General features: G+C 39.8%; 1 protein-coding gene across 1 annotated transcript in view; it reads right to left on the bottom strand.

The window, feature by feature from the left end:
* Window positions 1-20907, bottom strand: part of DKK2 (dickkopf WNT signaling pathway inhibitor 2) — a 176423-nt gene that overhangs the window by 12238 nt on the left and 143278 nt on the right. Inside the window, exon 2 of the mRNA XM_068270631.1 lies at window positions 11211-11361. Coding sequence (XP_068126732.1) covers window positions 11211-11361 — 151 coding nt within the window. The remainder of the gene's footprint in view (window positions 1-11210; window positions 11362-20907) is intronic.

The following is a 20907-nucleotide window of genomic DNA, read 5'->3' as shown; positions in this document are numbered from 1 at the left end:
GCCCTGATAAGAATCCCCGACTGAGCATTCGGTCTAACTTTTCCCGGAACGATTATAGCTGAGTCAGTCTTCTGTGATGTGTTTTCAAGCCCAAGTCTGCCCCCTTGTGGCTCTGCTTTGCTGCTATTTATGCTCGAAGCAGCGAAGCAGAGCCACAAGGGGGCAGGGTGGGCTTGAAAAGACATCACAGAAGACTGACTCAGCTATAATCACTCGGGGCAAAGCTAGACTGAATGCTCAGTCAGGGATTCTTATAAGGGCTGATAACAGGCAGATTTAGCAGAGAAGAATGAACCAGAGAGCAGGGTAGGTGTTTACTGTCATGTTCCCATTGATATATATGGTAAAATACATGAGGGTGCTTCGTCTCTGGTTCTCTTTAAGGACCACGGTCTTAAACCCCCTAGTGACCAGGCTATTTTTTACAAAGTAGGCCACTGCAGCTTTAAGGGCTCACTGCAGAGCCGTACAACTCGGCCCACAAGTGATCCCCCCCTTTTCTGCCCACCAACAGAGATTTCTGTTGGTGGGCTGTGATCGCTCCCCCAATGTTTATATATTCTTTCACAAATATTTATTTGTTTAATTTTATAATAAATTTCCCCTTTTTTTATTTATTTTAATCACTGGCCCTCCCTCCCTCTCCCTGCCAGCCAATCAGCACGATCGGCTGTCATAGGCTTCAGCCTATGACATCAGATCGCTTCCCTGCCGCCCAGGGGGAAAGCCGCATCACACGGCTGGCCCCCGTACAGTGGTGGCGTAGATCGCAGTGCTGTACAGAGTAAATAGACGGCTGCTTTGTCTCCTAGCGGCGATTGGCACGCGCAATCTCCTGCAAAACCCCAGGACTTCACTCCAATTGGCATGGAGCGGACCTGGGACCGCCGCCGTGTTCACGCCAATCGGCGTTATGCGAATGGCAAGAGGTTAAAGTCCCTCTGCCGACATCAAGGCCAATCTCCTAGAGGGGTTTGGGGTTTCCCAAACAATGCATCATGAGGCAGATACAGTGGCCCATATGCAATTCACTTTTTCTCCTGAGTTTACTAGGTGATATTTTCTTGCCTCATCAATAAAATGCTTTTTCAGCCACCAGCAAGGAAGAAAATACACAAAATAATTTTGAGATCACTTTTTCACCAGTTCACTTTTAGGTACTTTTTTCACATGTAAAATGCTTAAAAGTTATTTTAAATAGAATATAAAAATTATCACCTAGGAGATAACTCAGGAGAAAAAGTGAATTGCATATGGGCAGTATGTGAAAGCAGTAGAAAACAACACTGCACATGTGCAGAATGCAGCAACCAGTTAGTTTGATTTGCCATCATTTACATTTTTGATTTCTTCTTTATTAAGCAAATAAGCGTGTATGCATTAAAGGCTCATGGTCTTACATGACAGTTGCTGTTTACAGTTGCTTTGGTTATTTTATTCATATATGTCTTGATATGTTTAATTAACCATTTTCTCACAACAGTGCCTTCCAACTGAAAACCAAAAATAAACACATTTAGAGGAAGTAATGTGCGAATTAAAGAAGTCTACTACTTGCTAGTCATAGCGTAATGTAACATAAGGTAACCATATGTGGCAACTACATAGGTTTAACCTTATTGTGATCATATAAAATGTTGGAAACGCTTATTACTTTTTGAAATTATATCAATTTACTAGCGTATTGTTTGTAAATGATGTAAGGGAATCCGGAAGGCAGCATGTTTCAAGGCAGAGCAATAAAAACAGTGACCACCCAAGGAAATAGTTAAAATTAAAGGCATTTATTTTGCTCATGAAACATTAAAATATGTTTTGAGATGTGCCTTCATTCGGAAAAACATATGGAGACGTTTTAGAACTTTTCAGAGGCTGCATCAGTTTTTGATTGTCCCTGTTCACTTTGCTGGTGATCTGCAGCACATTCTATAATGATTCTGTGACTGGGAGTGGAAGATTTAGAAACAGAACTAAATATGCACAAAAACTTCCATGCACAATGGAGACATAGAGCTTTATTTTGGTTACCAGGGATGTAGTATGTATAAATAAACACAAGAGCAAAACAAACATCATCATCATTGTACTGCAGACCCAAAACATTGTGCCAATAAGATACCTGGTTATTATGTGGCTGATATATTCCAATATTATCATGCTGGTTTTGTTTTTGGATAGAAAGTCTGGGTATTAATTTAACACAATATCTTAATACTGTGGATAAAAACTACAGACAGAACTCAAAATAGTTTGTTATCTTTTTACTATGTTATTATATATCAAGGACACATCTATTGAAAAAAGCTGCGTGAAAATTAGGAGTGAAATAGCTATAGTAAAACATTAGTAATTTTACTGATATACTACTATCCGCTATAGTATTATGGCAGTAACACCAATATTCTACTATGCCCCATTGTGCTCACAAGACACCCCATTTCCCCCAGCTATGCCTAACAAGAACCCTCCCCTATCTATGTCCAAGGCTAACCACCCACCACCTACTCCTAATACTAACCATCCCCACTCGCCTATATTTTGCACCAGAGTTTAGCTACAGTATAACCAAACCTCAATGAACTACCGCTACCAGCGTACCCACTGCCATTCCTGCAGAGTTCCACTACATTGTAGTATTGCAGTGTAGCCAAACTCTGGTGAACGAGTACTTTCAGCATGTTGCCGCCTTTCTCATAAAGTTCCGCTACACTGCAGCATAACACCCGCATTTCCATCTGTAGCCCTGTAGTCGGTATTTCCTTAATTTAGTATAGGAACCTATGGCAGCTCTTAAACTTTCTCTGTGTGGCTCGTGCCCAAATTGTCTATTTCGATGAAGGGCACCAATTTTGAATAATAGATTATTTTCTGACATCTTATTGTTCATCCCTGCTTATTACTAGGAGGGTAGGTACCCACTCTAGCAGCAATTAGTAAAGAATATTAACTCCATATATTGTACACTTCCTTACAACAAGCTTTAAACTTTTACACAAAACTTATAAATTCTTCCTCCCCTAAAGCTTACTAGTGTACCTTGGCATAGCAATAGGGGATGCAGAAGTTGTGACTGCACCGGGGCCCTTGGACCAGAGGGGCTGAGATACACATGTGACGTATATGGACAGTATGTAGGTATTAGATTGCTGTTCACATTCCATCTGATTTAAAAAGTTACATTTGAGCTCTGGAGTTATCCTCGAGCCTTCTGGAGTTAACTTCAGGTCAGAATAATATGTTTGTTGAATTGCAGTTCCACCTGTATCTCATTCTAACCGGTTTTATCTGGTTTTTAAAGGCCGAAGGTCATATTGTCCATTGCCTGTGCACGAGGGGTCCACACTTGGCTGTGTTGTATTGCGCAGAAGCGGATATTATAGGTCTGTACTGTGATCACGGTCCTACGACAGCAACCGTGAATGCGTTTGTGTGTGTTCTGGTTTAAGGGGTATAATTGGGTTGGGAAAACACCTGGACTCCGGGACTTTGCTGAGACCAACAGACGTGATGGATTGTGTCGCCAGGTGTTTTCCCCTGCGGAGGATTGGCGGAGTCCCCTCTTTCTTGAGTGATGTTGCTGCAACACTTGGTAAAATTACATTAAAAATGATGATGCACGCTTACTCATAATTACTAACTCTTAAACTATGATTCTGCAAATACCTTCTTAAAGATAGATTTACATTTATAACAGAATTATAGAACGATAAATACTATTATTGTTTGAATTATTCAGTTTTGCCTATATTTCTTTTCAACCTAATATAAGTAGTGTGCACTTTGTAGCAGGGTTTAAAAACCCTACGTTTTGAGGCTAAACAGGGGCCCACTTGGGAACCTCGCTGAAATGCAGCTCTTCAATGGTGCGATGCTGGTAATGATCACTTTTATGTATACTATGAGTAGTAGTAATCATTACCAAACTGTTCCCCTCCTCTGCTTACACCTCTCATAATATGGATGTCTTTGGCACGTTTTGTTGCACCATATGAATTGTAACATGCATAATACTTGTGGGGTAGCAATGTAAAACTTGCACTGGGGCTCAAAGCACCTTAGCTACGCCACTGCTAGTATATGAAGAAATCTTATAGATAGATTATGTTATACTGTATGTAGGCTGTCTATTATGAAATCATGTCAGCCTGAGTTTGGGATTCTGTGTCCCCACATCAGTGCTCACTAGTGGTGAGCCAAAGTCTCTGCTGAAAAACAACTCCAATTTAGAAAAGTTGACAAGCCTTGAAAAATGTAAATAAAATAGAATATGATCATTTGCAACTCATATAAACCCCTATATTCACTTGAATATGGTACAAAAACAACATATGATGTGCACTGATAGTAAGCTGGATGGTCTGCTTCATTTTTAATCCAGAAGGCATGACATGGTAAACATGATTTCCAAAACTTATATCAAATTTTGATTTGTCAGACTAAAGGACAGTTTTGCATGCAGATTAAGTTCACCAGACCTGTGTATCTACAACAATGTGAATTACTTTATTAACAGTCTGTTTTCTATCTGACAACTGTTATCTAAAACATCACTCTAAAAACAATGTCCAAATAGGGAGTGCTCTAAACTACAAACACCATCTCACCTACACACCCCATTTTTTTATGTCAGTTTAAAAATTGTCTGATTGATAATGAGCTGATAATGGGCTGCTAAGGAAGTAATACTCACTGTTATATTTACTCAGTGCCGGTGACACATTTTGTTCATGTAGTTTTAATTAGTTAGCATCCTAGTCCCTTGCTGTAATTAGAAGGTATAGTTATAAACAGGTATAGTTATATAAAAAAAAAGCAAGTGAGCAACTGTTGATTTTTTGGTGCAACAGAGGCTCATTTTCCTCTTTGCTTCCATTCACATGAAATAAACTTGGACCCAGAGAAGGCAGCAGTGTTTCTGGATCAAGTTAAAGAGAAACCGTGACCAAGAATTGAACTTCATCCCAATCAGTAACTAATACCCCTTTTACATGAGAACTCTATTCCTTTTCAAGAACGGATCATCAGGCGGCGCTGTTTGGCTGATATTGTGGTAAAACCCTTCCCACAAGAAACTCTGAGGACCATGGTACTCCCGGCAGTTTCCTGTCTGTGAACCTTGTTGCATTGTGGGAAATAGCTGTTTACAGCTGTTTCCAACTTTCAAAAAAGCAAGCAGCAGCTACATCACCTGCCAGCAGTAAAAATGTCACCATGTGATACATGTCAGAATGTAAATCAGGGATTTAAAAGAGTTTACAATGGGCAAACACTGACTAAATCATTTATACATAATTATTGTAAAAATGAAGCAATTTTGTATTACATTATTTTCACTGGAATTCCTTTTTAACATATTGGTTCTTTTTCCTGGGTAGAGTTTTTAGTTATGAATGTAGCAATGATCTGTGTTCACAAACAATTGTTTTAGCAGTGTTCCAGAGCCTATGCATTCATTTTCACTAAGGGATTTGCGACCATTTACATGTAGTGCAGCGAGGAACTCAAGATCTCAAGCAACGCAATACTGCCTTCTAGCCATGCTCATGCATATACAGACTCATCTAGGTTAATTGAAACTTTTAATAATATTACAAACTGTTACATAGATTTATTTGAAAAAATAGATTTAACCATCTGCCAGAAAAACTGGTAAAACACTGTTCTGCACCTTTGCATGTCTCAGTTAATCCAAAGGAAGTAGAAAAAAAACCTCACAAGGTTTGGGCCAACAAAATGAGGAAAATGTATTTTCCAACTCTAGATGGCAATCAAAAAAGCCCTAAATCACCATTGCTGTGAGTCAGACTGAAGTCAGAGTATCTGTATTAGAAGCAGAGGATCAGCGCTGCAACAAGGCAAGCAGCTTTTTAAAAAACAAAACAAAAAAAACCCTGCAGCATCTATAGTTCCACAGTAATTGAAAACATGGAAGAGCCTAACCAATATGGAGGACATGCAGAGCACAGAGAGATCACTTTCAGACTGAAAGAAAAGAAGAGTTCTAGGCAGGCATAAGTAAGATGAAGAATTGTTGACATGCAAAAGTCAATTAGGAGGCTGGAGAAAAGAGCCAAATCCAAACAAGCCAAGTCTGAAAGTATAAATCTGGTCATACAGATCATGGAATCCAGGAACGGGGAGCAAGAATGAACCTAAGACCACAATGAACTGGCAACTTCCAGCAAGCAGAGAGGAGACTAAAAAGAGTGGAGACTGATTTAACAGGGAGCAGGTGTGGTAGCTCATTAAGCTTAATGAAGCCAAGCTTAGACAAAGCAAAATGAAAAAAAACAACATGGCAATAGGTACACCCCATTCTCAAAATAGATGGGATGTTGTCTAAACTGTAAATGAAAACAGAAAGCAATTGTTTGCAGATCATTTAAACCCTATATTAAATTGAACATATTACAAATACATCATGTGAAATGTTTAAAATAATACTTTCTATTGTTTAGTCGAAAATATATGCTCATTTTAAATTTGATGACAATGGCATGTTCCAAGAGTACACTTTAAAGTGAACCTGAACTGGGGAAAAAAGAAGAAGTCCAATACCTCAGTAGAGGGAAGCCTCAGTGTTTCTCAAACATGTCCTCATGACTCTCCAACGGTGCATGTTTTGTAGGCAACCTCACCTATGCACAGGTGGGGTAATTAGTGTTTCACCTACATGAAATCCACTTAGCTGAGACACTAATTACCCCAACTGGCCATAGGTGAGGTTGCCTGCAAAACATGCACCATTGGGGAGTCACGAGGACAGGTTTAAGAAACACTGCTCTAGAGGCTTCACCCACATCTCCAGTGCTGGAACCCAGTAAGCATATCTGACAAAGCCTTTCCAGATATGCTCTTGTGGACACCCTTCTATCTGTGTATGAGCATGTGCACTGCATGCATGAGGATGGTCCGCATCTGCCCAGAAGCATGAAGCTGCTAGTGCATGGCTTTTTCGTCAGTGCTAGAGCAGCTTTGTGCTATTAGGCATATCGTACTTGTGTATGCAAAGTATGGTAGTGCTTATAGATGGATGGGAGCGCAGCCACAAAGAAGAACCATCCAATAGCGGAGGGGTCGACGAGAAATTGTGATGGATCTGGATTGGGGTCTGGATTGTCCAGGGGCTTCCCACTACTTAGGTAAGTATTTAAAGGGGATCTTTCGCGAAAAAAGTAGGCAGTTAGAAAATGTGACAGATGACAGGTTTTGGGCCAGTCCATCTTTTTAAGGGGGGTTCTCAGGGCTTTCTTTGTTTTCAACAGCATTTCCTGAACAGCAGTTTTACTGCCAAAATAGCAAGATACCAGCCGGCCTCAATAATCACTTGCACACTATTATGTCAGTTAAATTTTGCAACTGTTGTTCAGGAAATGCTGTTGAAAACAAAGAAAGCCCTGAGAATCCCCCTTAAAAAGATGGACTGACCCAAAACCTGTCATCTGTCACATTTTTTAACTGCCTACTTTTTTCGTGAAAGAACCCCTTTAACTTCTACTTTTTTCTCTTTGCATGTTTGCTTTAAGGAAACTACTATTAATGCAAATAATAAGAGTATGACATCCAGTACTCAAGCTCTTTTTGAACTACTGCTACTAGTGCACTAACATGCTACAATCCTCTAACTTATCTATTTAAATATTAATGTATACTATCTATGAGGTATGTATGTATTTGTATTACTCCTGCATGTTTATATCATACACTGTACAGCACCATGGAAGATGAAGGCACTACATAAATCAATAATATTAGCAAACAAGTAATAGATGCTATTCTCCTACATCAGTTCTGGATGGGTCAAAGCTTAATTTATTGCCAAATATTACAACTTTGTCATGAGGATGTATTATTTTGGGAACAATATTTTAAGCCTCCCTTCACTAACGCCAACATGGGTATCATGCAATGTTGCAATCCAAAAGAATAGTTGCTAAATAATGTTATGATGTCACACATGGAATACAACTCAGTCCAATTTAAAAGAGTGTCTGTGAGGGAGCAGAAATGATTTGTGCTGGTTAATGGCATACCGTTTGTAGACGGAACCACAAACGCACACAAAACCTTTACATTCATAAAGGAATTACTGCATTTAAAAACCCGTGAAAATACTTCATCATTTCAATTGGACTTGACGTTGCCAAAACACTTTTTACAATGTCCAGTGCAATTTCCACTGAAACCGATATGTTTGCGTCTGCTTTCATTGCAGTATTCAGCGGCAATAATCTGTTGGCATTGGTTCCTGAGTGGAAACACTAGAGAGGATCACCAAATGGGATAGCCTTTGGAGATGTGATTTTATTATACTGCCAAACTATTTGTAGATTTTATGAAAGTGTATAATAAGAAATAATATATGGCATAAAGTAGTCTAGTTTCAAGTTTCTAAATGGGGTTTTGGCTTCCTGGACCACTTAAAGACAATTAATTATTTGACATCTGAGCACATGCATCTGAGCGCATAGATTAAGGGGTGTAACATAGTATCTTGTAGTGTGCCTCATGCTAGCAGTAATAAATCTTTTTCGTTGCTATTTTTTAACATCATTATTCAGCAGCTTTTTTACCATTGGATTCATTTCTTTATAAGTCCACTGCTGGTACTCTTTAAAGGACCACTATAGTAAAAAAGTAATCAGTTGAAATCGGACAGAAACAACAGGATTTGGATTAGTCCATCTCATCATGGGGGATTCTTAGAGTTTTTTTGGTTGTTTTCAAAAGAATTTCCTGAATAGCAGTTGCTGAGTCTAACTGTCAAAATAGTATGCAAGTGAGTAGGAAGGCCAGCTGGTATCTTATTATTTTGTCAGTTAGACTTAGCAACTGCCATTCAGGAAATGCTTTTGAAAACAAAGAAAACCCTGAGAATCCCCCATGAGGAGATGAACTAGTCCAAACCCTGTCAGTTATTTCAGATTTTAACTGGTTACTTTTTTTCCGCTATAATGGTACTTTAATGGGCACCCAGCATCAACGCGCCATTCAAGTACAACTACGACAAAATACGTCTGGTGTCACTGCTCTATTTTTCAGTCCTTTTCATTTCAGAATTTTCATGTGATCAATGAAAGTTATATTTAAAATAAAACATTATTGCTCAGAAAAGGCAAGCCTTTCATTTATGTTGTGTGAAGCGCTGTGATTAATAAGAAGCCTAATGTCGGCTTGCTTACATGTATTCATATAAAATATGGGCAGATCATTGCCAGCACTTCAGCATATGCTAGGACATGGTGCAGCCACCACAGACTAGTTTGTGTCCTAGAGGGATAAAATCAATAATGCACATATATAGCATTATTCATCAGAGCCCCATATAAAGATGTAATATAATATGTAGCTGCATATAATAATAAATATAGTACCACACAATAGAAAACGTGTGCATATCAAATGCATTGTATCCACTGCCCTGGGAACCTTGTACTCTAAGCAACTGGGGGTGCCATGCTACAGTGCCCCCGATGTTCCCCATATGATACCTTCCTCCACAACCCCTGCATAGATTGCACTAGCTGGATGGGTACTTGGTCAGCATTGCATAGCAGAGGTGCCTAATGATTCACAAGGCAGTGACGGAACATGTTGGGTGGAGACTAGTGGAGCCAGGAAGTGATGGACAGTGAGAGCCATGTAGGGTGGACGCCAACAGCCGCACGAAGGTGCCTGACTGAGCAGGCAGAATGGGAGAGCCCGAACTGGCAAAACTCTAGGCATGTTTTTAATCTACTAGCATGTTAGTGCAATTTTATAATAAAATTTTACATTTTTATACGGAATAGTGCTATGAGGCATTGATTCACCCTGAGGCCATCCTGCACACACTGAAGCAGTACAATCAACTGGGGCCTGATGTGCTGAGGTATAGAGCACAATTTGACCAGTCTAGTAGTGGTCGCACTGACTGGGTGAGTTTGTTCCCCGACGGATGCCAAGGTGGTGGCTGAATTAACCTGGATCAACGTGCGCAAGAAGAGCATTGAATTGTGCAAGAACATTTGTATGAAAAGGAAAAATATGAAAAATATTGATTGTATGGTACCAATCAGAGAAATAGTGCACTCCTATGCAGTTGTTTATTTTAACCTGATTTGAATTCCATGTGGTTAAGTTATAGACTGTAGCGTTTTCTAACAGAATTGGTGAATGTCCCTTGAGCTTGCGCCCCCGCACTGCATGACTGGCAATTACGGTTTCTGTTTATTGACCTGATGAAGCGGGCTGTGTCCCGTGAAACACGTTGTCTACAGTTTAACCACTTATTTTAATAAAGACTCCTTTTTCCACCTATATGAGTCTTCTGATGAGGTAAGATACCTCTTTTTATAAATTTTTTTAGTTTTGGAGTTTATTTCTTTGCTAATGGATTGTCAATAATATTAAGGGCGCCTCCACCAAATGCCTCCATCCCTTGAGCTTGATTAGTAGACATTTTTGGGTGTAATTTTCACTGAGGCCCCTTTTAAACTTGCATTGAAATTCTGCGTTGCGTTACCCAGGTTAGCGCAACCGTAATGCAAGGCAATAGGGCCTAGCATGCTTTGTAGTAATTGCCTGATCGCAAAGTCAACAGCGCATTACTGCTGGACTTCCATGGCGACGGAAGTGATGTAAATCAATGGGCGATGCAGGAATTTGAAACATGTTGGCAATGGCGGTGCGTTGCATATGCGCGTAACGATGGAAATATGGGAGGGATACCCAGGAATCCCAGTGATGTACTTCCTGTCCAGCAGGGAGTACATCACTGGGCACAGGCGGCGAGGGGCATGCAGGGCCGCTTGGGGGGCGCTATGCATATGACACACTCTGCCGCAGGTTCATATGTTAGGCATTTTGTGCGTTGTGTTGCGACGGGGGGGGGGGGGGGGGGGAAGGCATCGCACCGCAAATGCACATTACAGGTGTAAGACCGGCCTTGAATGGTGGAAAATGTCTACTGAGAGCATGCTTAAAGGTTACGGATGCCAAAATTCTTATCAAAATTGTAACCTATTGGAACAAGTTATTGCAAATCCACACTGACTGTATTTATCCTTATGGTTAGTTTGAAATGATATTCACAACGAATTATGATTTCACATTTTCACAACCTAAACTCAGAATCCACAAATTTCTAAATGCATTTGGTATTTGCCAATTCTGACCATCCCTAATTATAATCATCATACGTTTCTTGATATGAATCAGCTTATTATTACCATTGTTGCAGCGATTCCCAGGGCAACACATGCCGTCTCTGTGGCAGCGCTTCTTCTTTCTTCTGCACGTCATACAGGAAGAAGGAGCCTGATGAGGACTGTAGCAGTACTTCCCCACTTCACACTCTTTATCACTTATGCAGGGATATGCCTGGAACACATAGTACAAGCAGTGCTTAATAAATGAGCCCAAAAACACAATTAGCCAGCAAAAACTCATCATCCTTAATTGCTGACTAATAAATGAATAAAAGGGCAAAAGTATATTGTTGCTGGGGGCTACTGCTATTTGCATGTCCTCACCGTTCTTTTTACTTCCCTTTTTAAATGAACTATTGTTCAAAGTGCTTTGATATAACTACATAAGTGGCTAAAAGTTCTTAAAATGTAGCCCTTATCAATAACATGATGTATTTTTATTATTGTTTTTTAACTTTATTTTTTATCACTGGTATGTCATTACCTTGTACCAATAAAGATGACAATCTAGCTATAATTGGGTGGCTTCACAAAACGTATGCAATGTGTTCTCTCTCTGTTTTCGCTATACAGTAATACACTTTTTAAGCACCCAACAAGCAGTAGCGTAACTACATTTCATGGGGGCCCCCCTGCAAAACTTTGATGGGCCCCCCAATGGTCACACCCCTTCTCTTGCTATCCCTTGTTGCCCTTTACGGCCTTGGGACCCATCTCACAAGGGTCATAAAACAAGTGTGTACAACGGGAGACATGGCAGTGCTTTCATATACCTGAATGATTTATCTGCATGGATGTGCAGAGCTTTAGTAACTGGACTATATTACACACCTAGCACTCACTACAGGCGAAGGGGGGTGTTAGCTTCAGTAAGGTGTGTGCACAAATTATTACCTAATAGACTTCCCCATGACAGAGCTCCAGTAACTGGACTATATTACACACCAAGCACTCATTACAGGCGAAGGGGGGTGTTAGCTTCAGTAAATAATGTGCGCACAGATTATTACCTAATAGACTTCCCCATGACAGAGCTCCAGTAACTGGACTATATTACACACCAAGCACTCATTACAGGCGAAGGGGGTGTTAGCTTCAGTAAATAATGTGCGCACAGATTATTACCTAATAGACTTCCCCATGACAGAGCTCCAGTAACTGGACTATATTACACACCTAGCACTCATTACAGGCGAAGGGGGGTGTTGGCTTCAGTAAATAATGTGTGCACAGATTATTACCTATTATTACTGGAGCTCTGCACATCCATGCAGATAAATCATTCAGGTACTACCCTCTAGATTGTAAGCCCGCAAGGGCAGGGACCTCCTCCTAGTGTTTCTCATACTGCTGTTATTTTAACATATGTACATGTACCAACTACATATCAACTATGTATGTATCTATATTTATTCTATTCAATGTCATGACTGTACAGTGTCTTGTATTTCTTATGCATATTTGTTCCCCATTATTTGTTTGTATTATGTACAGCGCTACGGAAGATGCTGGCGCTATATAAATAAAAAATAATAATAACAATAATAAAAGGTATAACTTCTGTTTGAAAGAGCTGCCATGTCTCCCGCTGTACAAATTGAACGTATACTAGTGGCTAGCTGCATTCATTGCTTCAGATCTACATTCAAAATTTTTAGGTTAGAATTAGTACATAATTTGCATCTGTTTTGCATTCAAGGCCTGTATTTAGCCCCAGTGGGGCTCTGCATTGCCTCTGTTGGTCTTCATTTCTGGTGCAGCCTTGAGCTCTGTCATTTGTCTGTCTGTCTGCTTGATAAAATAAGTGCGGCCATCATGATCTTCACACCAATAACAAGTGTAGTTAGAAGAACACCTGATCTGAAGTACAGTATCCTATATCGGAGGAAGGGAATTTTAGTTGTTGGGGCCTCACACAGGTCTGGAACCCCCTGCGATTGCAGAAAGTGCTCCCCTCTAGTTATGCCCCTGCCAACAACCAAAACTATAAAATCATTAAAAATAAGTTGAAAAAAAATATTAGTCTGGAACAATCTCTTTGTGTTTATTTATTTTATTTTTTTGCTTAGAAGGTGTTGATAGAAAGGTACATGATGGACCAAATATAGGCATATGATGGTCACAGCTTACATAGCTTCTGCTAGAACAGGCAAGTCTGTCTCACAGTAAGTCAGAGTCTTATCTAAAATGGAATTTACTGGTCCTGTCCCATTGTGGCAAAGTTATGGAGGAAGTTATGGAGGAAGGTGATCTGCAAAATTAACTCAACTCTCTCACTCCATCTACGAAATGATACAGCTATATGCTTTCTAGGCCTACAACCTGAAAAATTGCCTCATTCCCAGCACAAACTTATACAGTTTATCATGAACGCCACCAAAACCTACATTGCTTCGCAGTGGTTTAAGCAGACCCTGTCCTTTCAATGTGTACTTACCCGCATCCATAACACTATGATAAACGAGAAGATTAAAGCCAACCTTTGGGACAGGACTCACCACTTTGAAAAAATATGGCACCCCTGGATCCAGTTGGCCTCACCCCCTGGAGTCCAAAGCGCTTTACAGGCATTATAATTGCCCCCACTCATGAGCAGCTTATTATCGATTAAAGGTTTTATGTGTCCCTACATGAGCGGTGTTATTTCTTTTACCTTCATTTTGTTAAGTATATTAATCTCGTCATATTCTAGTATACTTACCACAAAGTTAATGTCTCCAGGCCTCCCAACTATGTGGGCCGGGACCCTGCTTGTTTACTTCAACTTCGGGTGATCCCACTAGCCCCTTGCACTTATACCTTGTTATTAAACATTATTATGATTCCATGCTATAATGCACTTCACTTGTTATCTTGAGATCCCGAGCTCATATCTTGATGATTACCTCTCTATGCCTGGAAACTGTTACACTAGACAGCAAAATCTTTAACTTTGTGTAACTTGTGCATATGTTATTCCATGTTACTTTATGGATTTGTATGTTTTCCTATGACTTTGTCGCTACTTAATAAAAAAGTTTTTGAAACTAAAATGGAATTTACTGTGGCAGGAAGAGTGCTGGTTGATAGGGATGAGCTTGAATTTTCACAAAATCATGAAAATGATTCACATGTTAGGCCCAGTTCACATTAGCGTTCGCTGTCCGGATTCGCCGTGACGGATCCGGACCGTACACTGTACAAACAGAACGGACGTTCGGCATAGCAATGCAAAGTCTATGCAACTGTACACACGCGTCCGTTCCGTACGGACCGGAGCCGGACCAGATCCGGATCCGGACACTTTTTCAACATGCGCTATTTTTAAGGTCCGGATTATCCGTCCGACGCACCCCAACCGGAGCATGACTGCACCGTCCGGCAACAGAAACCAATGGGAAAACGGAAAGCACAGAACACACTGGCTATAAAAACCGGACGTTCTACCCCACTTCCTATGCGTTTTCTAGCGGCCATTTTGGATGGGGACACATGGGCACAGCATTTCTGGAGTGGAGCAGCAGTGAGTTTGTGCTGGAGCGGTTTGGCAGTATGTCGGACGTGGAGGTGAGGCCCTACACAGCGGAGGACCTGATTCTACAGGTGCAGCTTCTGCTGACCTCCCAGACCCCAGGAATTTATATAGTGTGTGTTATCTCTTTAAAAAAACGGATCCAGATCGCAGCCGTATTCATACCTGATTGAAAACGTATGCAAACGGACTGGATCCGGATAGGAACCGTACGGGTCCGGTCCAGTACGGTCCGGGTCCGGTCTGGACATCCGGTCCCTTTTTCACAAAAACGCAAGTGTGAACGGGGCCTAATCGACAGTTTTAAGAAAATCTTAGTGTTTTTTCCAATCATAGAACATTTCAGGAATAAAAGAATGAAAAATCGCTTTTAAAATAAATGATAAATAGTTCATCCTATAAAATAATAGATAGTTGTATTTTGGGGCTGGATATTGTACATTTGGAACACAAATCAAAGTATTTTTATACCACAATAGAACAATTCCTTATAACACTTTAAACTCAAAAAGCCAAAATAAGTGAACAGCACAGCAGGCATTTATTGCTGAGGTAGAGAATAAATGATTGCTGTACAACTTCCCACATAGTTATCTTTGACTTCTTACACAGTAGAACAATTTCCTATAGTTTGCATTGGCTTCCAGTTACTGTACAGCTGTAAGTAAAAATATACATCTCTACCAATAAAGTCAGATCCTCAACCAGACTGGCAGTGTTATACCGGGACAGGCAATGCAAGCTACAGCCTAAAGCTGGGAAAGATGCCCGCTGGGTATTGCAGATCAAGGCACTCATTAAAGTTGAACTGAATGTGAATTCTTTACACTGCATTTTCAGTAGTTGACCAGGTCACCAACACTGAGGGATAGCATTTACATTGAAAATGCATATCAGCCATAAATCTTTATTTATTAACTCCATTTGTCTTGGTGCCTTTGCACTGTTGCTGCAGCAGGAGTGACCAATTCAGGAAAACCAAAAGACTCCACATTTTCTTTCCCACATGACACCCCCCCCCCTCCCTTCCCCAACTGGACCTGAAAAAGTAAAGGGCAGACAAGTGGCATAAGCCTCAATTCACTAAGCTTTATCAAACACTTTATCAAACGTTTGATTATTTACCTCATAATTAAATTCTAATTTTGAATTCACTAAGGAGTTATACATTTCTTAAACATTTTATCGATAAAACATTCGATAAATCTAAAACACCTTAGTGAATTCAAAATTAGATTTTACTCATGAGGTAAATTATCAAATGTTCGATAAAGTGCTTGCTAAAGCTTAGTTAATTGAGGCCTAGTGTCATTATCTAAACCCCCAAGTCTTCCTTTTACCGGGGTAATTGTACCAAAGTAGGGGTGTGACAACAGCCCCCACGACTTCTGCCATCATGGTAAATAAACAGAAATAAACAGAAAAGGCTGATACTCCCAGTCAAGTGTTTAATTGTTGCAGACAGAAGCCAAAATTTTGGGGCTCACACATCTGTTTAATAAATTATAATTCTTAATTCTTAATTGTACAATCAGACCTGATGGAAAACTGTGTCTAGTGAATAGTCCAGCCCATTCAAATACCAGTAAAAATGATGTGTGCACAATCAAGTACTGATAAACATTCATGCTAAACCAGGCTCCACCTCCCCCAACTGGACCTGAAAGAGTTATGGGCAGAGAAGTGACACAGTGTCATTTTCTAATTACCTGAGGGGACACAAAGACAACCTAATACTGATATCTTGATGATTTCTTGAGGGGGCAGAGACTACCTAATACCAATATCTTGGGGGCCACAGGCTACTTAATACAGGTAACTGGGGGTGTGGGGCATCAAAAGTTTTGCTGGGAGCGGGGGGCAGTAATCTATTGTTATGCCCCTGTACCAGGACACTCTCTGTTTGTACAATTTCTAGAGTTATTTTTTTCATAGCTTTTAATATTTTTTTTATGTTGAAATTCTACAGAATGGATCTGTCTGTAATTGAGAGTCCTTTAACTAAATGGTTTTCATGTCTTCATTTTTTTCCTCTTGCTGTGCCATTACAACTTTTGGGAACAACACTGCAAGAATGTTATATTATTTTACTGTGCTCATCAGTCTTTTTACACATATATTACTTTTCCCCTAAAGGAAGCCTTACAGCACCATAAACTTGCTCCCCGCTGTATGTTTAAGGAGTATCACATAATCAACTAAGCAGTCACATTGAGGAGAAGGCACAGAAGCTGACTGGTGAGTCCCCCTCAGAAATGACATGGAGGACAGATTACTTGTGCTGTTATGCATGAAGCAATTTGCTGAATTTTATAACTTACCGTAACTATAACGCATGGTAAGAACTGTATTGGACTGTACAATGCTATTTAATTAAGTACATTGCTTAAAAGGAGACTGTCAGTATTCATTTTTTTTAAATGACTCAGTTTCTTATAACAAGCCAGACTGCTGCCTTTGCTATGAGGAAAATTGTTGATAAGTTGAATTTTTTTATGAGAGTCACATGATCAGCTCAGCAGTCATGGCTACATAGTCTCAGAAAGTTTGGCTCAGAAAGCAGAAGATGATTGGGCAGTCAATTTTAGAACGGATGATAGGAAGATTAATCAATAAAAATCATCTGAGCACTGGGATTTTGATATTAAACACCAAGCCAAAGACTCCCCCACACAAACACACACATTGCACACAGCCACAGCATGGGCTACCTGTACCCAGATAGTGATGTCAGTTTACACTGAAAGCAGAGGTGTATCTACAGGGGGGCAGGCATGGAATGTGCCATGGGCGCCTCATAATGGGGGAGCTGCTCCTTAGAATCCTTGCTGTTCTACCTACAAATACTGTTTTTTATCTAGGGGACATTCTGCTGCATGGTTACATATTTTAACTTGATTTATAATTAATTTTATAAACAAGCTGCCTAACCATTATTTGGGGGGTATTTATAGGCTGACCAATTGCGATACTCCATTCTTACAGGCCATGTTTCACTTTACATGTTAAAATATTTGGAGGGTTTCCACCCTTCCCTGGGTCTGATTTCAGTGTTTGCCATAGGCACAGTTTTCCTGAGATATGCCTGAAAGGTTCATTTTAAGGGCAGCCAAACTGTTACTCCCAAATTGGTAAGTTATGTGAAGCTAACCCTTGTGTATGTGTATCCTGAATGTTGCAGCTGTTGCACAATACTTCTAAAAATGGTTCTTGTGACATGACAAACAGTGTTAAGTGTCAAGTAGGATTTTCATGTGCTATTGTGTTCATTTTATTTGCTGTGTGCTGTTGGCTCATACAGTGAAGAGATGCACTTAATGGCAGTGAAATGATTTCAGACTGTCAAAACACTGCTTGGGGATAGGTAACAAAGGGAATGTATCCCTGCAACATGTGGAATCTATGAAACAATAATCTATAACAATACATGAGCTAAAACCTTAAATAAGCTCTGATCCTTCAGTTTTACTGAAGGATGGACTCAGTATAAAAATCTAGTACAGGTCTGTATTCAATTATCTGTTGCAGGCATTCTCTATTTTTGGTATATGCGGTATGGTAACAATTGATTCTATAATGGTGCTATAGAAGATTCAAAGAGGCATGCATAAGTTGTGAAACAAAGTTTTTAGCTTGCCTCGTTCACTGCATGCATGAATATTTACAAGACACTAAGAAACTCAAATGAGTGTTTACCAAAGGGGAGGGGGGGGGGGGGGGGGGTACTGCCTCTCTGCCTGATATGTTCATTATACAGCTGATAAAAAGGGCTTGAAAGATAAGGGTTAAGTTTATGGATAGGCTTAGGTGAAAGATGAAGCATAATACTAGGCAGTAGAATACCCAAGTAGCTCGGGGTGATCCAAAATGACTAAGAAAGTATAAGGGACGAAAAGAGACTGAAAAGACCTCCTACTAAAAAGCCAACGCTCAGTGTAGTTTGCCTTCTTAAAACAGAAGGTATTTGCGATAATTCAGCTATAAGTGAGCGATTGTGGTCTCCCACAATGCATCACTATTGAATATGCAAATTATCTCTTTATGCCCCTGAAGCCAGGCTTAGCGGTACATCCAGAATCTATGGTGTATAGCAAGCCAACACAAGATAAAAAAAGGCATTAATGAAAGGTACTAGATCAGCAGAGAAACTCAGTGTATGGAGAAAATAGGAATGGAATATACTCTCACATCCTCCTTGGAGCACAAATGTGCTTTCTAACTGGTACCGATGAGAGACATTGATTATCTGTGAAACAGACCACAAGAGGGTAATTCTGTTTTATTACTTTCTTAGTAAAAATTTGCTGAAGTCGCAACTCTAAAAAGAGCTTTACTTAAAAACCTATCTAAGGTCTGCATGACACATATTTACTGATCCTGCACGGCTACTGCACAACAGAGCTCTTACTCACTGAGCACTGTATCAGCCAATCTCCTATTACATAGAGCTAGCAGGCGATTCAGATGCTCAGATGTTGCTATATGGTATGTCTACCCCCACCCCACTACCTGGCCAAATTAAAGGTCTTTGGAGGACATCATGCATGCAAAATAGTGTGGAAAGGCTCACATTGAGCTGGCAAACACATTTCCTGTGGCTATAGAAAACATTTTATTACTTCACAAAAGTCGAAGTTTCAATGCAAAACAGAAAAAACTTCCCCTTATTCCACCATCTGCCCTCATTTCTGACATTTCTTGCCTAGGAACAGGAAATAACATTTGCGTGACAGCTTTTTTATACAATTTAATCATGTGGAAAAAAACAAAAACAAATTCACATACCGTACATTACACTATTGCTCACCCTAACTAATCACTAGCAATATTTGCAATTGAATCAGTCCTTTATTTGGGCTATAGGATTCTGTTCCGTCAACACTTGAGTTGTGTAAGTTTTAGTATGAAAGAATGATAATTCAATTTGACTGTGATGAAACTTAAATAACCATCTTGCCTCCCAAAGACTAAATGTTTCTACAAAGTCAAATATAGAAATTTACACTATTTCAAGTCCCCTGGCAAATCAAAAACATTATCAAGCATAAACCACTTCTCAGTTGTTTTCTTTCCAGGGATTAAAGTTCTTCAGATACCATGAGCGAAATCACTTGCTTATGGAACTATCAAATGCTGCATAATTATGTGTCAACATTAATTTGAGAAACCCCATGCCACTTCATGGAGCATACACCCTTTTTCACGCATTACTTTTTATTACCAAGCATGTTCTCACGTTCTGCACTTTTCTGATCTGTTTTAGTTGTTGCTCACTGCTGATATTACAAGAAAACAGACCCCAACCAAAACGTATCTTACCTTCTCTGTAACACTTTTCATTAAATACTCTTTCAGGATATTAGAAAGGCATTCAGATTTTACAAGGCAATGGGGTATAGTGAAGAATGGTACAAATACAGATACAGCAATGTTGTTATGAAATGATGGAAAACTAAAAAAAAACAAAAACAAAAACACAATATCCAGATTGTAATGCATATCTAGATATCAAATACTCCTAATAAAATATAGAGATTGCACGCTCAAAGATGCATATGATCAATGGTTAAAACAACATGTCATTATGTTTGAATATAATCTTGGAAGGGAAAATGTGTGATGAAAAAGGAAGAAGAATAGTGAAGGATCAAGGATAAAGAACATATGTGACCCAACTGGGGTCTCATGAAAGTAGTCTACTGGCAGGCAATACATCATTTCAGAGGTTAAACAAACATAATCCATATATCGCAGCAACTTACCCAAAATGATCACAAAGAGAACTGTTCATGCTTTTTTAGTTAACATTGGAAGCCAGCAATTAATCCCTAGTGATCAAACACCTTAAAGAAAATGTATAGTGATTTTTTTTAAGCTTGGTACTCACCTATGTAGAGAGGAAGCTCTGAATCCTAAAAAGCACAGCACTGCCAACCCACCCATTCCAGCTCTGTCCCAGGTTTAAATGTACCACCTTCGGAGCCCTCAGAAGCACTCACATCACCGAGTGTTTCCGATGGAGGGCATCTCCGTACTGGGCATTTGTGAGTGTGTGATCATGCATTTGCAGTATCAAGGTCTGTTTTTAGAAGTACTCAGGGACGGTAGTTTTCACTTGTTCCCACAGTATAAAGTTTCACATTTTGTGGCTGTTCGTATCGGCAGGTCGTTCGTAAGTCAGGAGTTCATAAGTCAGGCACTACGTAT

Source organism: Hyperolius riggenbachi, chromosome 1 (assembly GCF_040937935.1).
Source record: "Hyperolius riggenbachi isolate aHypRig1 chromosome 1, aHypRig1.pri, whole genome shotgun sequence".
Lineage (NCBI taxonomy): Eukaryota > Metazoa > Chordata > Amphibia > Anura > Hyperoliidae > Hyperolius > Hyperolius riggenbachi.
Note: the sequence above shows the minus strand (reverse complement) of the source record. Positions and strands in the feature narration are given on the sequence as shown.